Consider the following 13,201-nt stretch of genomic DNA (forward strand, 5'->3'; position numbering starts at 1 on the left):
CTAACACAGTAACATGTATATTCGCAGTTCCTGATCTTTGTGGGACGCCACCATCAACTGCAATCAGCATGAAATTTAAATCGTGCTCCTTTTCACGGTCAAGCTCTTTATCTAATACCAACTCGACGCTCTTAGATCCATCGCTGTCGTCTCGAACAGATAAAACAAAATGATCGTTCTTTTGTAAACTGTATTGTTTAACTGTATTTTGTCCGATGTCAGTGTCGTGTGCTTCGTTGACCCGATATCGAGCTCCTTTGTCAGCAGATTCTCTGATTTCCAACTTAATTGTTTCCTTTGGAAAAACGGGTGTATTATCATTTACATCCTGGATGAGAAGTGAAATGCGGTGCAGCTCCAGAGGACTCTCTAAGACCAATTCGAATTTAAGCATACATGAAACCTTCTCGCCACACAGCTCCTCTCTGTCAATCTTTTCCCTGATGACAAAATCTCCCGTTTTTAAATCAATGTTGCAGTAGTGCTGGTAGTTTTCCTCCGTGTCAATACGGGCTTTACGGGTGAATAATTTCCGTGCTTCCAGGCCGAGGTCCTTTGCGATATTTCCAACAATGGATCCGGGCCTCATCTCCTCCGGAACGGAGTAGCTGAGGTCTGCCGTGGTGATGCTGACGCAAAGAGCAAATCCGAAGACAAAACTAAGCAGCGATTTCCTTTTGAGGTCCATTATTTTTCCAGAGCGTGGTTACAGACACAAAAATCTACTAGTCCCTGATTATATTCAAACGTAATGGTAAAAATCAAGATACGTTGCTCCCACAGCAATGGCAGCTGTCGTCTAAATGCTTGGAATACTCCTTTTGTCGTGGGTGGAGAAATTATCTTCATATGTGCTAGTGAGCAGCGACGCCCTGAGTTTATTTGCAATATTACAAATGAACAAGCACGAGGTAAAAGGTATATTCCACAGTTGCTGCAATGCTTGGTAAGAATGCCATATATATTCCAAGTGAACTTAATCAGTGTAATTGGTTTATTTGAATAGGTGGCATATAGAGAAAGTACCATTCAGCACCATGGACAGCGTTTGAACGGCGAGGGCTTGACCCAATTTTGTCATATTAAACATATCCGTCCTTAAAGCATTGATAAGACAAACTGATCAACGACAATTAAAAAAAAACTAATTGTGGAGTTACATTTCTAGTGTTAAGGAATGAATTACATGTTATCTGATGTGACAAAGTCCAAAACATTTTTTTCAATTTCAAATATCATGAGACCCATAAAATATTTTTGATCTTTTCACAATTACTTCATCTAGAATGGGAGATTATTTTTCGTAACATATGAATCAGACATATGCTGTATAAGCAATAGATACATGTAAGAATAAAGTCCAATGGGCATACTGTAAGTTATGTTAAGCTAATGTCTTGAAAAGCTCAGTATCTGCATATTCGTGAGAGAAACGGTTCAAGTTTTAATCAGTTAAGGAATTTGAAAACATAATCAAAGGTGGTAATAAACATTTCATCAAATCATGGTTCAAAATGTTGCCCAAGCACAGATGATTAGTGAACTATTTCAACAAGTGCTTTATCTGAATGGAAGCTTTGGTTTACATGATCAGAATGAAAGAAAAAGCCATGCCCAAAAATAAATTACCTATGTAGGTATCTCTTGTAGTCAAAGATGTACAGTAAACATGAATTTGAATATAAAGTATGCGGATAAAAGGACAACTTCCGTTTTGGTATAAAATGTCTACGGTTGGTTGATGAATAAATGTGCTTGGAAATTCGGAGTTACACGATGCCATGTGAATATTTAAATATAAAAGGAAAAAAAGTTAACCTCATATTTTCCCTGGAGAGTACTCTCTTGTGCCAGAAAAAAGCTACGATAAAAGTAGGTCTATATGCTTCAGCTATAACGTTAGCAGGTACAGAACATTTCAACATTTACATACAAGGTTCCTTCAAATGCAAGATAATTTATGGCCAATATCAACTTTAAATGTTACATTGAAAATGTACACGGCCTACCTCTGGAGAATCATCTGGTGTTCCAAACACATCAGCAAAGTCAGAAGGACTTTTCCTCAGAGTCTGGTCAGCAGGCAGTGTGTTGTCATTGTAAGATGTCACGAACTTAAAGTCACTGGTTCTGGAACCTGCTGTTGTCAGGTAGGCGTCATAATTGTAAGTGCTGCGTAGAAGTTCGCAATGCCATCAACATCTGCGTAATTGGGAGGAGATAAGCGCTAGGGATGGCGACCAGCCCCGATAAAACAACAGCCTGGGCTTTCTCACAGCTGACAAAACCTCACACCCAGGATGATGATAAAGGTCAGGGAAAAATTGGAGACAGAGACCTTGTCTGGGATAAAGGAGGTCAGTTTTGAATTCTTCTCATCGCAAGTATCCTTCAGCTCTGGCACCTCAGCCAAGTTATCAGAAATAAGTAAATACATGGAACAGGTGGCAGACAGAGAGGGCTGTCCGTTATCTTTCACCGCCACAACAAGGTTCTGTTTCATGCTGTCAGACTCAGAAATGTCCCGCTGTGTCCTGATCTCTCCGCTGTGGACACCAATAGTGAAAAGTCCCGGATCAGTGGATTTGACTATATGATAGGACAGCCAGGCGTTCTGTCCCGGAGTCCGCGTCCACCCGCGATCACTTTGGACACCAGAGAGCCTCCGTGTGCAGCTTTGGGGACTGGCTCGGTCATGAAGGAGTTGCCCTCCCGGGGCAGGGTACAATCTGAGGAGAGTTGTCGTTCGCATCCCGATGTAAGGCTGTGGCGGTCGCGTTGCTGCTGAACGGAGGAGAACCGTTGTCTCTAATGTGGACTTTAAAGCTCCCTGAACTGTTCATAATCAAACGACCTCACAGCGTGGATCACCCCCGATATCTCCGTTAACTGATAGATAGGGAGGACACCGAGGCACCGTTCACCTCGCAGGTAACAGAGAATAAACCACTGTACCGTTTTGTCTCTCCAGTCGGGGTCTCGAGCAGTAACGGAACATAAAAGTGGAGCCAGGTTTATTATTTTCAGTCACATATGCGCTGTAGAGGCTGTTCCTCAAACACAGGTGGGTTGTCGTTGATGTCAGCTACTGAATAACTGAACAGTTTTAGAGGAGGAATGAGGTGGAGAGCCCTCGTCTGTGGCAGTGATTGTAATGTTGTAATCTGACACTAGTTCACGGTCCAGTTGTCCTGTGGTCACCAGAGAATAATAGTTTTTAATCGAAGGAACTAACTTAAAAGGGACATTTTGTTGAATAGAGCAGCGAACCTTTTGGTTCGTATCCAAATCTGCATCCTGCACGTTAATGATGCCCACCTCTGAACCAGGTGACACATTCTCAGGTATGGTGTTGGTCAGGGGTTTTAAATATATAACTGGAGCATTGTCATTCACATCAGTAACATCTATTATAACTTTAGCGTAAGATGTTAGTCCTAAACCATCTTTAGCTTTCACCCTCATTTCAAATGAACTCCTTTCTTCAAAGTCAATCACACCAGTTACTGTGATTTCTCCAGTTTTAGGATCGATAGAAAACATATTTATATCATCATCAGACACGTGACCAAACTGGTACGTCACATCTCCATTCACTCCTTCGTCTGCATCAGTAGCACTGACATTAATCACTACGGTATCTGGAGGAGAGTTTTCAGGCGAACTGGCCTTTATAAACGGCCTGGCTAAACACTGGGGCGTTATCATTAGCATCGAGCACAGTGACGCGTGTATAACTACGTTTACCTGATCTCTGAGAGAGCCACCATCAAAGCTGTCAGAAACAGATTCATCTCCTTTTGTTTCTCTCGATCAGGTATTCTCAATACAAGTTCAACCTTGTTATTATCAACAGCGAGAATAAAGTTTTCGTTCTTTGCAGGTTGTACCTCAGTTCCAGCATTTGACCCCTATATCTGCGTCATAGGCCTCCTCGATCGAAAAAGCGATTTTGCTATCTGCCAACTCATATTTCCATTTCAATCAGATTATCATTGAATTGTGGCGAGTTATCGTTTACGTCTTGGTTATGAAGACTCACACGATGATGACTCCAAAGGATTTTCTAACACCAAGATCTACTTTCAGAACACCCACGGCGGTCTCTTTCCACAAGGTTTTCTCTGTCGATTCTCTGTGGTGATCAAATCTCCAGTATTCAAATTAATATCACAGTACCGTTTCCGATTTCACAAAGTCAGCACGGGTCTGTCGAGAAGATAAGGTTCTGATATCAATGCGAGATCCTTCGCTACGTCACAACGGGATGATTAATAGGAAGAAAGGAGAATAACTCAGGTCTCCATAAACGAGAGGTGCAGCGTTAGAATAAAGACACGAAGCAGAAGACCGGAGGAGAAGAGCTTTGAATCACTTTGTCTCCCCATCCTGACACAAAACGATGTCCCTGAGCGTGCACGACCCGGTGTCCAGTGCAAAAAGAATAAAACTGATGGAAAAGGTTTCAATAATCAGCGCCCAATGGCGACGAAACACGACAAAATATTTCCCAAAGGATTTAACTGGCTCTCAGGTAAGTTACAAGCGATTCCCACGCATAAGTAGTCCTGGGTGGAGGGTGTGCGTTAAACGTCTGTCAGTCAACAGCGACACCATCGGTCTCATTTTATCTTTACAGCCCGTATAATGGGAAATATTCTTAATTAAAAACTAAACTGACAACATTAATTTACCTGCCTCCCACGTGACTGGTAAATTATCAGATGAAAAACCACAAAGCAAGTGATAGTAGGAAAGAAAGAAAAGATCTCATTGAATACAGCCTTGTTTCCATTACCGTGCTCAATATGTCGCCAAAGACAACTTAAATACCCTGAGTATTGTTTCAGATGAAGAATAATGGCTCCAGCACTGTACAGAGCAAGGTTCATCACCATGGACAGTGATGGAAGAAGTATGGAAAGCTTTACTTAGAAGATCTGCTTGAGTAAAGTACAAATACCACATTATGCAGGTAACAGTCCTTGATTGAATGTTTTACTCAAAATGAGTACAGAAATATTATCAAGGGACCATAATGACAGTATTTGAAGTTCCACACAATCTGTGTAAACAAATCACTTGTGACCAGAGGGAGTCATACAATACTGTGAAACCACTGTTCAAATCTTTAATAATGCATTAAAAAACGTGTTTTCATTTTAAAGTCTTAATCTGAAAAGGAGCAATGGACTAAGGTTGTCAGATAAATGTGGTGCAGTAATAATTGAATTACCTTCTGAATGTGGCGAAGTGGAAATATTTTATAGGTGTAAGTCAAAACATACAGGATGAACACTTGACCAAGTAACACTTAAACACCTTGTACCTTAAATTTAAAAACTTATAAGAAAAGGAGATCTTTGAAAAATAATTATATCCTGCCACCTGATTGAAAGGACAACTGATCATCAAAGTTGTAATATTTTTAATGGGAAGTTATTATTAAACAATGTATTATAAATATTACTATTATGAATTTGTTGGTTGTTGAGGTAATAGCAGTATTATTAGTAGAATTAAGCAGTACTTTAGATAATTATGCTTTTATGTAGTATGTTATTAGTCACGTTACCAGCGTTATGGAACAAAGACAAACATTTTGCTACCATATGAGCAGCAGTTCAGCACCATGGACAGATACTTTGAGATACTTGTAGCACAAAGAGATCAATATACTGTATTCTACGACACACAAATGTAGAATAACATAAGCCAGTTATTCCCTTCTTTCATATGTGTGTACATGCACCAAGGTAAAATCCGTTACAGAAACAGCCCAGAGGTCAACAAGTCAGTGACCATGATGGTCATAGATAAAACATGATGCATGCTGCTGATGGACAAAAACTGTGACGAACCCTTAGAGGGATGATGTTCATCACTTCTTTTCTAAATAATTATGTCGCATCACAACTACTGTTTGTTCTGGTATTGATACGAAAAGTCTTCCATGAGGCCAAAACTTTTCTACTGCATCAACAACTCTTTGGTGGTGCATGATTTTTTCTTTCTAAAAAAGCCAATATGGATTCATTGAACACAGTCAAAACCAAGAGATTTGCGAAAAATAAACTCGATTGAAAATGTGGAATAGCTATCTGTCGGAACAGTTATTAAAGATTGCCTTTATATGATACGAAACAAAAAAGGTAGATCGATCAAAATACCATGTTACCAGAAATGAGAGTAAAATGTCTTTCATAAACAGCTAATTGTAGTTTATAGAGTACAGAAGGAAAACAAATATGAATCTTGCTAATGTTGTATAACGATTAATAAAAACAAATATTTCTGTTCAAAAGCACTTTGAAATTTGAGAGACAGCTTACTCTAAGTGAAATCAACGACACTAAAGCCTTTAAAACATTACTTTAAGAAACAAATGCAGTTTGAAAAAGCCCCTACCACCTCTTCAGAGGCCTGCAAGTCTTCAAAAAGGATCAGCAAAGTCAAGAAGGACTTTTCCTCAGAGTCTAGTCAGCTCGAGCGGTGTGTTGTCATTGTAAGATATCACGAACTTAAAGTCACTGGTTGAGAACCTGTTGTCGGGTAAGCGTCATAGTTGTAAGTGCTAAGTAAAGTTTCTGTGCCATCAACATCTGCGTAATTAGGAGGAGATAGCGCTGGGGATGGTAGCTCCATCAAACAACATTCTGGGCTTTCTCCTGTGACAAAACCTCACACCCAGGATGATGATGAGAAGGTCAGAGGAAAAAGGTGGAGACAGAGACCAGCGCTATAAATCAGGTAGGAGGTCAGTTTTGAATTCTTCTCATCATAAGAAATGTCCTTCAGCTCTGGCACCTCAGCCAAGTTATCAAGAAATAAGTAAATACATGGAACAAGGTGGCAGACAGAGAGGGGCTGTCCGTTATCTTTCACCGCCACAATAAGGTTCTGTTTCATGCTGTCAGATTCAGAAATGTCCCGCTGTGTCTGATCTCTCTCCGCTGTGTGGACACCAATAGTGAAAAGTCGAGGATCAGTGGATTTGACATATGATGGACAGCCAGGCGTTCTGTCCGGAGTCGCGTCTGCCGATCACTGGACACCCAGAGAGCCTCCGTGTGCAGCTTTGGGGACCAGCTCGGTCATGAAGGAGTTGCCCTCGGGCGGTACAGTATCTGAGGAGAGTTGTGGTCATTATCCGATGCTGAAGGCGACGGTCAAGTTGCTGCTAGACGGAGGAGAACCGTTGTCTCTGGCCATCACGTGGACTTTAAAGCTCCTGAACTGTTCATAATCAAGCGACCTCACAGCGTAGATCACCCCGTGTCTCCATTAACTGATAAATAGGAGGACACCTGGGCACCGTTGACCTCACCAGGTAAGAGAATAAATCACTGTGCCGTTTGTCTCCAGTGGGGGTCTCGAGCAGTAGCAGACATAAGAGTGAAACCCAGGTTTGTTATTTTCAGTCACATATGCACTGTGGACTGTTCCTCCAAACACAGGTGGGTTGTCGTTTATGTCAGCAACAGATAACTGAACAGTTTTAGGAGGACAGGGTGAGAGCCCTGCGTCAGTGTGGCAGTGATTGTAATGTTATGATCATTACTAGTTCTGAGATCCCAGTTGTCCTGGTCACCAGAGAATAATAGTTTTGAATCGAAGGAACTAACTTAAAGGGACATTTTGTTGAATGGGCAAGCGAACCGATCTGTTATTCTCAGAGTCTCTGTCACTGCGTTAATGATGCCCACCTCTGCACCAGGTGACACGTTCTCAGGTATGGGGTTGGTCAGTGACTTTAAATATATAACTGGAGCATTGTCATTCACATCAGTAACATCTATCATAACTTTTGCGTAAGATGTTAGTCCTAAACCATCTTTAGCTTTCACCCTCATTTCAAATGAACTCCTTTCTTCAAAGTCAATCACACCAGTTACTGTAATTTCTCCCGTTTTAGAATCGATAGAAAACAAATTTATATCATCGTCAGACACGTGACCAAACTGGTACGTCACATCTCCATTCACTCCTTCGTCTGCGTCAGTAGCACTGACATTAATCACTACATTTATCTGGAGGAGGATTTTCCGGCAGACTGGCTTTATAAACGGCCTGGCTAAACACTGGGGCGTTATCATTAGCATCCAGCACAGTGGCGTGTATGACTCGGTGCCTGATCTCTGAGGAGAGCCACCATCAAAGCTGTCGAAGCAAATTCATCTCGTTTTGCTTTCCCGATCCAGTTTATTCTCAATACAAGTTCAACCTTGCTTGTTATTATCAACAACCGAGAATAAAGTTGTCATTCTTCTGGAGTTGTACCTCTGAACAGTATTTTGACCTATATCTTAGTCATGGAGGCCTCCTCGATTGAAGCGGCTTCCTTTTCAGCCGACTCCATATTTCCATTTCAATCAGATTATCGTTGAATTAGGCGAGTTGTCGTTTCGTCTTGAACGCGAATGCGATGAAGCTCCGAAAGTTTTCTAGTACCAGATCCTTACCAGAACACACACAGACAGTTTCTTTCCACAAAGGCTTTCTCTGTCGATTCTCTCTCTGTGTTGATTAATCCAGTATTCAGAATTAATATCACAGTACCGTTTTCCCGATTTCCATCAAAGTCAACACGGGTCTGTCGGGGGAGATAAGGTTCTGATATCAATGCGAGATCCTTCGCTACATTTCCAATCACAGACCCTCGTTTCATCTCTTCTGGTGAAGAATAACTCAGGTCTCCATAAACAGTGCAGCGTTAGAATAAAGGAAACGACAGAAGACCGGAGGAAGGCTTTGAATCCTTTGTCTCCCATCCTGACTTCATGAAACGTGTCCTGAGCGTGCACTACTTGGTGTCCAGTGCAAAAGAATAAAACTGATGGAAAGGTTTCAATAATCCAGCACTTAATGGCACGACGAAACACGACAAAATATTTTCTAAAGGATTTAACTGGCTCTCCTGGTAAATTACAAGCGATTCCATAGTAGTCCTGGGTGGAGGGTGTGCGTTAAACGTCTGTCGAGCAACAGCGACACCATCAGTCTGATTTTATCTTTACAGCCGTATAATGGGAAATATTCTTTATTAAAACTAAACTGACCCCAATATTAATTTTACCTGCCTCACGTGACTGGTAAATTATCAGATGAAAAACCACAAAACAATTAGTAGTGGAAAGAAAAAGATCTCATTGAATACAACCATTTTCATTACGTGCTCAATATGTCACCAAAAAGAAGACAACAACACAAATACCCTGGTATTGTTTTCAGATGAAGAATAATGGCTCCAGCACTGTACAGAGGCAATGTTTACCATCACCATGGACAGTGATGAAATGGTATAGGCTGTAGAAAGTCTGCTTGAGTAAAAGTACAAATACCATTATGCAAAGTAACTGTCCTTGATTGAATGTTTTTATAAAAATAGTACAGAAATATTATCAAGGGACCATGATGAAAGTATTTGAAGTTCCCCAGTCTGTGTAAACAAATCTCTTGTGACTGAAAGTCATACAATACTGTGGAAACCACTGTTCAAATCTTTAATAATGCATTAAAAACGTGTCTTCATTTTAAAGTCTTAATCTGAAAAGAGACAATGGACTAAGGTTGTCAGGCAGAAGTAATGGTGCAGTAATAATTGAATTACCTTCTGAATGTGGCAGTGTCTTTATAAGTGTCAGTCAAAACCTTACAAGGACTGAACACTTGACCAAGTAACACTTAAACACCTTGTACTTGCTAAGTTAAAAACTTATAAGAAGAGGGAGATCTTTGAAAAATAATTATATCACCACCTGATTGAAAGGACAACTGATCATCAAAAGTTGTAATATTTTTAATGGGAAGTTATTATTAAACAATGTATTATAAATATTACTGTGTAAGATTTGTTGGTTGTTGAAGTATCTAGCATTATTATTATTAGAATTAGCAGTACTTTAGACCATTTATACTGCTTTTATGTGGTATGTTATTAGTCTACGTTACCAGCGTTGCTTAAGACAAAGACAAACATTTTGCTACCATATGAGCAGCAGTTCAGCACCATGGACAGATACTTTGAGATACTTGTGGCACAAAGAGATCAATATGCTGTATTCTACATTTGTGTACGTCCCTAGAAAAAAGTTTTTAGGCTCAATGAATGCGATTATTCCCTTCTTACATATGTGTGTACATGCACCAAGGTAAAATCCGTTACAGAAACAGCAGAGGTTCAACAAGTCAGTGACACTTGATGGTCATAGATAAAACGTGATGCATGCTGCTGATGGACAAAAACTGCTGGACAAAGAACCCTTAGAGGATGATGTTCATCACTTCTTTCTAAAAGTAATTATGTCACTGCATCACAGTACACTTTGTTCACCAACGGCAGCTGACCAACGAAAATCTTCCATGAGGCCAAAACTTTTCTAGTGCATCAACAACTCTTTGGTGGTGCATGATTTTCTTTTCAAAAAGCAATATGGATTCATTGAACACAGTCAAAACCAAGAGATTTGCGAAAAAATAAACTCGATTGAAAATGTGGAATAGCTATCTGTCGGAACAGTTATTAAAAAGATTGCCTTTATGATACGAGAAACAAAAAGTGAATCGATCAAAATACCATGTTGCCAAGAAATGAGAGTAAAATGTCTTCCATAAACAGCTAATTGTGGTTATAGAGTACAGAAGGAAAACAAATATGAATCTTGCTAATGTTGTATAACGATTGATAAAGCAAATATTTCTTTTCAAAGCACTTTGGAATTTGAGACAATATAGGTGAAATCAACACGACACTAAACAACTTAAAAAACATTACTTTAAACAAATACACTGATTTGAAAGCCCTACCTCTTCCCAGAGGCCTGCAAGTCTTCAAAAGGATCAGCAAAGTCAGAAGGACTTTTTCCTCAAAGTCTGGTCAGCAGGCAGTGTGTTGTCATTATTAGATGTCCACGAACTTCCCAAAGTCACTGGTTCTGGAACCTGTAGTCAGGTAGAGCGTCATAATTGTAAGTGCTGCGTAGAGTTCCTGTGCCATCAACATCTCTGCATAATTGGGAGGAGATAGCGCTGAGATGGCGACAGCTCCGTCAAACAACATTCTGAAACTTTCTCCTGCGACAGAACCTCACACCCAGGATGATGATGAAGGTCAGGAAAAAGGTGGAGACAGAGACAAAGCGCGATGATCAGGTAAGAGGTCAGTTTTGAATTCTTCTCATCATAAGTATCCTTCAGCTCTGGCACCTCAGCCAAGTTATCAGAAATAAATAAATACATGGAACAGGTGGCAGACAGAGAGGGGCTGTCCGTTATCTTTCACCGCCACAATGAGGTTCTGTTTCATGCTGTCAGATTCAGAAATGTCCCGCTGTGTCCTGATCTCTCCGCTGTGGACGCAATAGTGAAAAGTCCCGGATCCAGTGGATTTGACTATGATGGACAGCCAGGCGTTCTGTCCGGAGTCCGCGTCCACCGCGATCACTTTGGACGCAGAGGCCTCCGTGTGCAGCTTGGGGACCAGCTCGGTCATGAAGGAGTTGCCCTCCGGGGGCAGGGTACAGTATCTGAGGAGAGTTTGTCGTTCATCCGATATGAAGACGCTGACGGTCACACGTTGCTGTGAGCGGAGGAGAACCGTTGTCTCTGGCCATCACGTGGACTTTAAAGCTCCTGAAATGTTCATAATCAAACGACCTCACAGCGTGGGTCACCCCCCGTGTCTCCGTTAACTGATAAATAGGAGGACACCTGCGCGCCGTTCACCTCGCCAGGCAACAGAAGAATAAACCACTGTACCGTTTTGTCTCTCCAGTCGGGGTCTCAGCTTGGTGACAGAACATAAAGTGGAGCCAGGTTTGTTATTTTTTCAGTCACATATGCGCTGTAGGACTGTTCTCAAACACAGGTGGGTTGTCGTTGATGTCAGCTACAGATAATAGACAGTTTTTAGAGGAGGACAAGTGGAGAGCCCTCGTCAGTGGCAGTGATTGTATAATGTTGTAATCTGACACTAGTTCACGGTCAGTTGTCCTGTGGTCACCAGAGAATAATAGTTTTTTATCGAGAACTAACTTAAAAGGACATTTTAGTGAATGGAGCAACCCGAACCTGTCTGTTATTCTCAGAATCTCTGTCCTGCACACGTTAATGATGCCCACCTCTGCACCAGGTGACACGTTCTCCAGGTATGGGGTGGAGTCAGTGACTTTAGATATATATTTGGAGCATTGTCATTCACATCAGTAACATCTATCATAACTTAGCGTAAGATGTTAGTCCTGAAACCATCTTTAGCTTCGGTCTCATTTCAAAATAACTCCTTGTTTCAAAATCAATGACACCAGTTACAGTTCCCGTTTTTTGAATCGATAGAAAACACATTTTACATCTCGTCGTCAGTCAGGTGACCGAAGTCGCCCATCACATCTCCATTCACTCTCCTTCGTCTGCGTCAGGCTCGCGCTGACATTAATCACTACAGTATTATCCAGGAAGTTTTCAGGCAGACTGGCTTTATAAACAGCCTGGCTAAACACTGGGGCGTTATCATTAGCATCCTTTGACGTGTATAACTACAGTACCTGATTTCTGAAGGCCACCATCCAAAGCTGTCAGAAGCAAATTCATTTCCTTTTGCTTTTTCACGATCAGTTTATTTTCCAATACAAGTTCAGCCTTGTTATTATTATCATGTGAATAAAGTTGTCATTCTATTTTTCTGGGTTGTACCTCTGAACATGATATTTTGACCTATATCTGCGTCATGGCCCTCCTCGATTGAGAAGCGGTTTCCCTTCTTAGCTGACTCCCCATATTTCCATTTCGATCAACATTTTTTTGAATTTTGGCGAGTTGTCGTTTACATCTTGAACATGAAGACTCACGTGAAGCTCTAGGGGATTTTCCTAGCAGGTCTACCACTAACACACACGATGGTTTCTTCTTACCAAAGGCTTTCTCTGTCGATTCTCTCCGTGGTGATCAAATCCCCGGTATTCAGATTCGTATCACGGCAGTACCGCTGTTGTCCCCTCAAAATCAACACGAGCCTTTCGAGAAGACAAGTCCCTCAGATCAATACAGATCCTTCGCTATATTTCAATAACAGATCCTCGTTTCATCTCTCTTGAATAGAATAACTCAGGTCTCCATGAACTACGTTCCAGCATTAGAATGAAGGAAGCAACGAAGCAGAAGCCGGACGAAGCGCTGAAATCCTTTGTCTCCCATCCTGACACAA

General features: G+C 41.1%; 2 protein-coding genes across 2 annotated transcripts in view; one reads left to right on the forward strand and one right to left on the reverse strand.

The window, feature by feature from the left end:
* The window catches only part of LOC118112639 (protocadherin beta-1-like), a 1,572-nt gene extending 660 nt beyond the window's left edge, over window positions 1-912 (reverse strand). The window contains exon 1 of the mRNA XM_047340497.1: window positions 6-912. Coding sequence (XP_047196453.1) covers window positions 6-688 — 683 coding nt within the window. The 5' untranslated portion in view covers window positions 689-912. The remainder of the gene's footprint in view (window positions 1-5) is intronic.
* Window positions 913-11,143: 10,231 nt separating this feature from the next.
* The window catches only part of LOC124852059 (protocadherin gamma-A4-like), a 3,536-nt gene continuing 1,478 nt past the window's right edge, over window positions 11,144-13,201 (forward strand). Inside the window, exons 1-3 of the mRNA XM_047340498.1 lie at window positions 11,144-11,151; window positions 11,314-11,580; window positions 12,087-12,146. Coding sequence (XP_047196454.1) covers window positions 11,144-11,151; window positions 11,314-11,580; window positions 12,087-12,146 — 335 coding nt within the window. The remainder of the gene's footprint in view (window positions 11,152-11,313; window positions 11,581-12,086; window positions 12,147-13,201) is intronic.

Source organism: Hippoglossus stenolepis, chromosome 7, assembly GCF_022539355.2.
Source record: "Hippoglossus stenolepis isolate QCI-W04-F060 chromosome 7, HSTE1.2, whole genome shotgun sequence".
NCBI lineage: Eukaryota > Metazoa > Chordata > Actinopteri > Pleuronectiformes > Pleuronectidae > Hippoglossus > Hippoglossus stenolepis.